This window comes from Aptenodytes forsteri, unplaced genomic scaffold, assembly GCF_000699145.1.
Source record: "Aptenodytes forsteri isolate BGI_AS27 unplaced genomic scaffold, ASM69914v1 Scaffold526, whole genome shotgun sequence".
Classification (NCBI taxonomy): domain Eukaryota; kingdom Metazoa; phylum Chordata; class Aves; order Sphenisciformes; family Spheniscidae; genus Aptenodytes; species Aptenodytes forsteri.
The window spans coordinates 330,992-340,633 of record NW_008794596.1 but is presented as its reverse complement, the minus strand read 5'-3'; the positions used below and the strand labels follow the sequence as shown (position 1 = coordinate 340,633).

The following is a 9,642-nucleotide window of genomic DNA, read 5'->3' as shown; positions in this document are numbered from 1 at the left end:
GGTGAGTTCTTGGCCACAGTCATCCACGCCAAGCGCCGTACGGGTAATCGCTTCTCAGATCTCGATCGAGGCTGCGCTCCCCGGGTTGTTAACGGCTTCACCGCTTACCTGTCACGCGACACGTGCTTAACGCATTCTTCTCGCCTCCAGGCTGCAGCTCCAGTGCCTGCCGGTCCAGGCGGGCATTTATCTGAAGTGCTGAAGCACCATGCTCCAGCGGCTCGGTGGCAGGTAGGTCCACGCCGGCTGGAGGCCCCTCTTCAAGGAGGGGCTCCTTCCCTACAGGTATCACCCTCCCGTCTGGTCTCTGGCCTAAGGGTAGTACAGAGGAGAGACAACCCACTGGTGGCCCTCACAGTGTCGGTAAACCCTTCGGAACCCTTGAAAAACACAAGATGATAAGTAAATCGCTGCCGCTGTCCTGTAATTTTGTGGAAACTAACATTCTGCCACAGCTTCCTATCTTCTGAAATAGCTGTGTTTCAGAGGTGTTACATATGGAGTCCTCATCCTTGGTCAAAACTGTTGACTGTATTAAAAATAATTATCTTTTGAATAAAGATTTATCCTCCCTTAACTGGGATAAAGATGTCCAGCTGTAAGGTATGGGTTTTGCTCACATGCCTTATTTCACAATACCTAGCAGTGCTATTTCTTTACGTACCTTCTTGTTAGATGGATAGTTGGTACTTTTCCAGTATTTGGAACGCTTTTTCTGAGGGGGGAAAAAAAAGGGGTGTTTGTGTAAAGGTTAAGGTACTACTGTGTTTTTGCTTTTACATTTTGCATGTCTAAATAAAATGGAGAAAGTAATTCAGTTTTTTATGTCGATTTCTGTCCTTCCCTAGACATAATTTTTATTTGTCCATAGTCTCTTACTTCACAACAATCCCAGAATTCATGTACCTTGAAGTATAACATATTGCCAATATTCTCATGGGATCTGCTAGTTAATTTTGTGTGATCTTGCTCAAGAGAAGTGTAGCCTGTTATTAGCAAGGTAGGTGTAAGGTAGTCTATATTTGGAGGAAGATGTGTCTTACCTGTGAAGAGATTTGCATTTTCTGTGATGTGGCTCGCTGTAGCCCTAGATGATTCTCCCAGGACTGCATAAGCTTTTGTGCAAGGCTGCCTTGTAATAGCATGTAGACTGTAATTATGGATGCGCAGATTGATGTCACTGAGTCTATAAACGTTCCTAGGGGGAGATTGTCTGCATCAGAAACATGAGCAGGGAATTCAGATTTAACCCAGTGCTCTAGCTGCAAAAAATTATGTCTGTTTTGCTGTTCATCCAAGTTCATCTTTAAGTTGTACTCAGGTCTTTAGTGAATGGTCTGTGAGAATCCTGTTGGACTGACTTTACACTTCTAAACCTGCATTGGAAATGGCTGACGCAGTGTCTGAAGCGAATTAATTCACTTGTTCAGGTGCCTACACCAGCATCTCAAATATTCCCCAAAAGTCTATGAAAGTTCCCATTATCACACACCATTCACCACCTGATCGCCTCACTGCTCATTCGTTGTCCTTAAAATTACTCCAACATCTCTTCCTCTCAAAAGTTGGCATTAATTAAGAAAGCTTAGGGGTACCTAGTAGCAACCTTCCAACACCTAAGTGGAGGTTACCAAGAAGAAAGAGACAGACTCTTTACTGAAGTGCATGACAGGAAAATGAGACTAAGTAGTCATAAGTTGAAATGAGGTTCCAACTGGCTGGGGGGAGGGGAGATTGTTTTGAGGCTAAGCGAGCACTGGGACAAGAAACTAAAGAAATTGTAGAGTCTCCATCCTGGGAGGTTTTCAAGACCCAACTGGGCAAAGCCCAGAATAGCCCAAGTTCAGCATTAATCTTGCTTTGTGCAGGATGTTGGGCTCAAAGTCAAGACCTCCTGAGGCCCCTTCAAACTGTAATGATTCTGTCATTCTGAAATAATTTTCTTCTTTTTAACAACAACCAACCACACAGAAAGCTCTTGCTCCTTGCCAGAGTACTAAGTTGTGAACGAATACTATTTAATACTTTATAACTCACCCTGACTTGAAAAGGGTGGCTTTGATGAGGTAACAGTAACTTCAATCACATGCGACACATCAGGCCTAAAAATGTTAAGTATAGAAAAGCTGGTTTTGGTAACTTCTAGGCTCCTTTCCTTCTGAATTCAGGTTAAAAAGAAGGCTACTAAAAGAGCCTTTCCGTACAAACTACCAGTACGTAAAGGAAGTTCTTTTACTAATCGTTGTCACAGCATCTGAACATTCAATGCTGCATTACATCATCAGGAGAGAAATATCAATGAGACATGGATCCACAACAGAGCATTAACATTTAAAGGGGTTTTACTGCATCTTTTCACATGTATCTACTGCACATCTTAGGAGCAGAGTAGCAAAGAAGCCCATTTTGACAACATACGAATGTATGCAGATGTGCTAATGGAAAAAAGGCAAACACCTCGGGGAAATTTACTGACATGTAAGGAATTCAAAAAAGGAAAAAGTGAAAGATTTGTTCTGCTTGGTTTTATGGGGGCCAAGATTTTATCCCAGAGGAATAAAGCTAGGAAAGAAAAAAGAAAGCATGACATCAGAAGGAAAAAAGCTGGAAGCTGGGTGAACTGTGTAACTGCCACTTCCAGTACCAGGGGAAAATACAAAAGTTTTCCTCTCATGTAAGCCATATATATTCCAAAATAAAGCACACACCGCTTTAACCTGTCAAGTTACTGTGATTTATCGACTCATCACGGAAGGTTTCCTACACAGCAAGACAGAAATGGACCCCTGTGCAATGGACGTGGACCTGGGAGTCCAGCAGGCTCATGCAGAAGGGGCAGTAAGTCCAGCCTGCATGGGCAGTGTCAAGGCAAGGCACATGCACGGCAAGATCTGGCAGCACCTGTGCAGGTTTTCTGGCATGTGGACACAGAAGCCAAGCAGCCAGTAGTCTTCTCTCCCACCTGGACAGGAAGTGTGGAGCTGGAGAAAAGGGACGCATTTAAGGAAATTTGGACTGTGATAGCCTTAGCTCATAACAGTCTTCCAGCATCAGTAGATTTGTTTCCCCCACCTGCTATGAGGGAAAAAAATAAAATCAATAATCCATTTTTCTGAAAGGCGCTTTTACATGTTATACAAATTAAAGTACTAGTTCTACAAACTTGTACATGTTTCACAATACTACTGTGAAAAACAGGACTATTTATCAAGGCTGGTGGGAGTTTCCGTCAGGCCTGAGACAACACTAAAAATCTGGTTTTGTTGTTACGCTAGAGTTACACCTCTTCCTTCAGACTCATTTGTTCTCCTCGGCATCTCCCTTTTTCAGGGCAGTAAAACTAAACACGTGCATGTTTACAAGTTACACAGAGATGTGCTTTTTATGCCTTTTTAGTCTAGCTGGTTATGCAGCTGGTATTGCTCTGGAAAAATGTGTTAACCGGTCCCTTCTGGGTCTATCAGATATAGAGCATCTCTCTGCCAATCTCAGGGATTGTAACTGTAACTGAAACAGTTTGAGCACAAGTCATTGAAGCTATTTTAGTGCAAATGGCTCACCTACTGGTGAATGCTGCATCTGTTATGGCGATGTAAACCAGGTCTCATGAGCCCATGTCTGTTTCATTTCTGCTTTTAATCAAAACTAAGACTGTCTAAACTTCTGCATCCACATAATATAAAGTACAAAACAAAATCTAATTAATTGTCTGTTCATGTTTCAACTTTAATCTGAAATGAATACAAAACTGTTTGTAGGAAAAAAGTGCAGAACAGATTGCTTTACGAGTTAGTCCATGAAAGAATGTAAGATTTTTTTTCTGTAGTCCAGTGTGTTAGTTTTCTTCCATATGATGCATGATATATCTTGAAATCAAGTAAAAAGCCTGAGAATGATCATGCCTTTGTCTAATCACATAGCAAATCATTGGCTGATGAAACACATTTTTCTAAGCTTCGCAAGACAAGTTATTAGTGGACCGATCAAAAAATGTCTCAGAAATGTGTACAAAGGGCACCCTAGTGTTGTATCTATACTGGAACAAAATTTTTTAAGTTCAAAGCAAGCTCTTAGACCGTTCTGAAACTCGGCGAGACTAATTGATTTCTTTTTTTGAGTGCACACTTACCTTTTCAACTTACAGTTAAAATATAGCCATGCTCAAGTATTTCAGGAAAAAAAAATTCAATGCACTCATACTCTTGCCAACAACACATATGACTTATAAAGTTGAAACCTACAATTTACCAACAGTTTTAAACTATAAAATTTTATAGCTGATATGTAAAAATTAATAAGTATAGTACGTAAACATTTAAAATATGAAGACAGACATCGATTATCTAGGAACTTAAGTTTCATTATTGTATTTATTCATATACCAAAGTACAAACGTTTTGACAAGAAATCCATTGTGTGTGTGTGTATATATAAGCATTAAAAAATCCTCATTTGATCTTCAAGTCACCAAAGAACGTAAGATTTCTTTCCCTTTTACCTCTAGGATAAGTAAAAGGGAACTTTCAGTTTACCATATCAACAGTATCAATATAATAAATTTTAAAAGACAAATACGTGTTTAACAAACCTTTGTGGGCTCCTCTGCAAAATGGACTACTACCTTCTCAAAGAAGTGGTTGCCTGTTGAGTGATGAATAGTGGGATGGGGACACTCTGTGGGGAAATGAAAGAAATGCAAGTTCTTGCGCTTTCTGGACTATCATCTTTAATCCTTTACGTTTTCCTGTTTACCACGATTTGATGAAAAGAGAGGCAAGCATTTAATTCCTGCACTTACTCAGTTCTCTCAAGAGCCCTTTGAGTCTTCTGCAAAGGCCACGCTGATCTTTGCAATAATTGGTTATGAATCTGTTCTTGGATCCACACTCTGCCTCTCAGCAAAGTCATCGACACAGTTATAAAGTTTGTGTGCTGTAAAAACCCGAGGAAGCCTTGTCCCAGGCTGTCCTACACATCAGTGCATCTCTAAGTAAGTAAATTTAGGCAAAGACTCTTCTGGGATTTGCATTGCAGAATTGCCAAGATGAAATCTTTGCCATAAAACTAAAGGAGTGGTAATGCTAACTCTAAAGGTAGCAGAGCCTCTTGCAGAAAAAGCTCTCCAGGCTTATCACAGTCGTGTGGGTATTCTCTCATCTCAGCCCTCTGCCTCATAAGAGCCCTGGACAGGCACAGAGCTTCCCGACCCATCTGTATCTGTCTGCTTGCACTAGGGAGAATCCTCCTGGATACGCTGCCTTTTTTCTCTTATACACCAACCACAACATCTTTACAAAGTTTTGCAAGTCATATTCATTTGACAAGATCTATACATTATAGAAACTTCCAGACACAAAAATTCATTTGTTTTGTTTTATGGTCTGCTTTTTATGGTTTTGGAGAGTGCAGTTCACAGGGCGCTGCCTCTGGGATGGATCAGACCCATTGAACATTGCTGACTGAAATCCTTGAATTTCAGGCACTAGGACTGCTTGTCCAATCAGAGTTAAGTACATATGGAAACTGCAGCTCAGAGTATCAGGCAGAGTCACTGAGAGAATAGCAGAGCCTCCCCTCAGTACCTCTGTAGACTGTTCTGAATTATGTGATATCACTATATGCAACTTCTAGCCACACCACAGTTGCTCTAACCCTAGTTACGGGTGGGTAACAGCTTTCTGCACTAAGGAAGAGAATTAGTACCTCATTGCTATAGTCAAAGAGCACACAAAGGGATAGATTTAATCCATGCATTTGTGATTCACCGACATGTATTAGCAGTGAGACAAAATACTGATGCTCAGCTCATGGTTACAAAACTCAAGTCAGATTTAGAGGCCAGCTGTTTTTGATGTTACTCCACTAGTTTCTCTTTTGAGGACTGTGTGCTGGGGCTTATGGGATACACCTGATCTCTCTAGGAAGGACATGGATAGTCAAGAATGGGAACAGATTTTTAGCAAGAACATGTCTGTCAAGGGGGACAATTAATTTTACAGCCACCTTAGTTAAATGATATCACTTGCCCTTCGCTCCATCCAGATCAATAGTTTAGTTTTTCAACTACAATTATGTTTCTTTGAAATTAAGAGCAGGATGCTCACAAGCCAGCTTTATATTAAACAGCAAATGGGACCAAAATCTTAGTACAAAAATATCATTAATGTTTTTATTAGGTGTAGGTGGCATGGTTTTGGTAGCAGGGGGGCTGCAGAGGTGGCCTCTGTGAGTACAGACCAGGAGCAATAAATTAATCTTCCCCAGGTCAAGTCTGTTTTGCCTGTGATGGTAATTGGTAAGCAATCTCCCTGTCTTTATCTTGACCCATGAGCTTTTTCATTTTATTTTCTCTCCATTCTGTTGAGGAGGGGGAGTGAGAGAGCAGCTTGGTGGGCATCTGGCAACCAGCCAAGGTTAACCCACCATAATGTTACAGACCTTCTTACAGTAAGACCTCATGTATTTGCAGTAATTACCAAGCATTTCCACAATTAGCAAGTGACAAGGAAATGTAGTTAGTAGACAGGCGACGGGACTGCTACATGACAGTACGTGCTATGTCTTTTTTTTTTTTTTTTTTTTTTTTCTCTGGGCAACTGTTGCTTAGTCTTAGTTTTTAAGGAAAATATTTACTGGAATGCAGTAACAAAACCTCTATTTTGAACAAGTAGCTATGTCTGAGTAATAGGAGATCTCCTGGGAAGCAGGAACCAACTAGTGTCTGAGTTTGGGGGGTTGTAGGCTATGAAAGGAAAATGCAGCTAAAGCAGCAAAAAAGAAAAGGTTACACAAACATACCATTGTTAGAAAATGCAGTAAAAAAAAAACCACTATGAAATCTCAGAAGTCTGCCATCCTTTAAGAGGAGATTACGAATCAAACTTAGTTACCTCTTTTCTTCATTGTGTAACAAAAGTAGGGAAGAACACAACAACAGATAACTAAATATGCCTAAGTACACTGTGACCTAGTTACATAGATGCTGCACTCACCCATTACATCTGAGCGCAGCTTCCCTAATCCCCAGGCTAAAATTCACATGAAATCCAGGATTTCAAGAAAAGAATGTGGAACTAATTATTTAAAATATACGCACTATCTGTCAGCAAACACCAAACTGGATTAAATTGCTTGACATGTATTATGCCTAGTGGGTACGATTCAAAATCTGAAGTTTACAGACAGACATTTTAGGGTGCTATACATCTGTTCCTACGGGAATCCTGTCATTTGGTTATCTGCAACTGCAGGGCGGGGCTATAAGTTTTGGCCCAGCTGAGCTACAGAAGAGAAACATCATCACAAACCCTTAAAACCCTGTTGAACACTAAACCAAGTTGTGGAGTGCTCCTATTAAAAGGCTGTTTCCAGTCAACCCAACTACAAATGGCAACCTCATCACTTGGGCTGAGACTTCTAAATCACAGGATATGATACAAGCCAGCACACTCTGCTGGGTATTTGTGATTCTAGGCCGCGCTACAATGGCTTCTAATATGCAGACCTTCTTCACCGATTTTATCTTGCCATATGTAGATCACAAAGCTAGAGATGCAGTATATAAAAAAATAAGAGGGTGCTTTCCTCTTTAATATAGCCATTTTTCCGTAAAGTGTTCTAAAAGCCAGTATGAGAATTCTTTCCTATTATGAACTAGAGGTTGTCTTCCTTTTGATTTTGCAGAAGAATTTTAATTGAAATACTTAGAACTCAAGCTTGGAGTTAACTTATCCTTTGAAGCTGGAAATCTTCATCTCAGGGGATTCATTCTGCCTTGACTGTGGGTTTTGTGTAAAGCAAAGCCAGATTGTTTTCTTTGGTAGAGACTGAGCAAGCTGTTACTGACTTTTAAATATTCAGGATCTGTTCCAAAGCATGATGGTTGCTAGCATGAATGATATAATTTTTAATGGAAGTTAATTGTATTTTTATTTTACAGTCTGTGCTGTAAACTGTCTTGCTTCCAACTTCAATTGCATGACCTAATATAGGGAAGGCTATGAGCAAGTAGTTCAGTGGGATTGTTTTAAGTTAATAAGACTGTAACCTGCAAAAAGTGAGGAGGCAGCATATATTAAGCTCTGCCACTCATGCCCTGGTGATAGCTTTCAGCAAACCAGAGGGGTTAATTTCCTAGACCAGCACACCAAAATGCAAATTATTAAAGGCTGTAGTGAGCTGTAGTGTGAGCAACACATTTCCTGCTTTCATGTGGTACAACTGCCTGCAGCCTAGCCAGAAATCTGCTGCTTTACTCATTAAAATCTTTTTTTCCCAGTGTATTGCCATGCAGATAAAAGGAAATTCAAAACCATTCTATTAACATGACCTCTGGGGAGACCCCAGTCTATTTCCAGCTAAAGCAGAATCCAGTATTTTGGGCACTCATTTAAAACTTCCCATGGAGTAGTATAATAGGAAACATCTTCTGTCACCCACAGAAATTCATTTTCATCCTTCAAAACTGCAGATAATTACAGTAGCTAGCCCACCTGGAATTGCGGTCAACTTCCAGTGGTGCTTGAGCCATCTCTCCAGAGAAACCCTGAGAAACTTGGACCACTTTGCAGCACTGCCGGAAAACCATCTCAGCAGGTTCTTGCAGGCCAAATGGGGATTCACACTTGACAGTAAGGGCAGAAGTCTCTCAGAGAGCAGCTGGCACCCAAACGTTTGCCAGCCCCAGACCTCTATTGCCAGCCAAGGGAGATCCTACGGACTAGGGATATCCATGCATAGTATATCTTTCAGAGAGGCACAGCTAGATTCTGAATTATTTGCATTTTCTGTATGTCTTAATGGTGCATTCCTGTGTAAATAGGATTTAAATTACGGGATTTAAATAAAGCTTACACTCCACCTTCAGGTAGAAACAATAGGATATCTCTTTGTCAAATCTGCTCTAGCATGCAGGTATGCGCAGAGAGGAGGGTTCAAATCCCATCCTCTTCACTGTATGGGGAGGAAAAGGTGAAGCCAAGTCTTAATACATTAATTATAGAAAGAGTAGGACATTGCAACATGGACAGCAACAGCATTAGCACCTACAGCTTCTCTCTTACTGACAGAGGATATGCTCTACTGTCCAGCACCACTTCTGAGACCATGATTGCAGATGAAGGAAAAAGGGAGACAGACTGGGCTGCACATTGCCAACATGTATTAGAAATAAGATATGGCATAGGTTAATCCTTCCGATAACAAATGCTTATGCATCCCCAAACAGAAAACCCAACTGGATTTACTTGTAAATATTCAGAGAAATAACTTAAAGAAGAAATGAAAGGAAAGCAGATGTCTTTTTTCATATATAACAAAATACAAAGTCTGGCTTTAGGTGCAAAGGAGATTCCAAATCTGCAGTCACCAGAGCTCCAGATTTGGTGGAGAACTGGGCTGGTATTCGAGATACACGTACCCAGCTTAGACCTTGGGGCAGCCAGTTCCGTTAACGCATGGTGCTCTGCACCGTATTAGCAGCCAAATACAGGTACAGACTCTGCTTCTTAACAAAGATGCCAATTTTACCTGCTGAGCGAAAGGATGAGGACAGGGAGAGGAATTAACCCATGAAGAACTGCTGCTCACCTGTTGTAGTGCAAGGGATGTTTCACATACCGCAACCCTGATGTGTTGCCACAA

At 40.9% G+C, this 9,642-nt stretch overlaps 1 protein-coding gene across 1 annotated transcript in view; it reads right to left on the bottom strand.

Moving 5' to 3' along the window:
• PYGO1 (pygopus family PHD finger 1) overlaps window positions 1-8,587 on the bottom strand; it is a 17,717-nt gene extending 9,130 nt beyond the window's left edge. The window contains exons 1-3 of the mRNA XM_009272685.1: window positions 8,493-8,587; window positions 1,044-1,213; window positions 109-312 (exon numbers count right to left, since the gene is read on the bottom strand). Coding sequence (XP_009270960.1) covers window positions 109-312; window positions 1,044-1,213; window positions 8,493-8,587 — 469 coding nt within the window. The remainder of the gene's footprint in view (window positions 1-108; window positions 313-1,043; window positions 1,214-8,492) is intronic.
• Window positions 8,588-9,642: the final 1,055 nt, after the last annotated feature.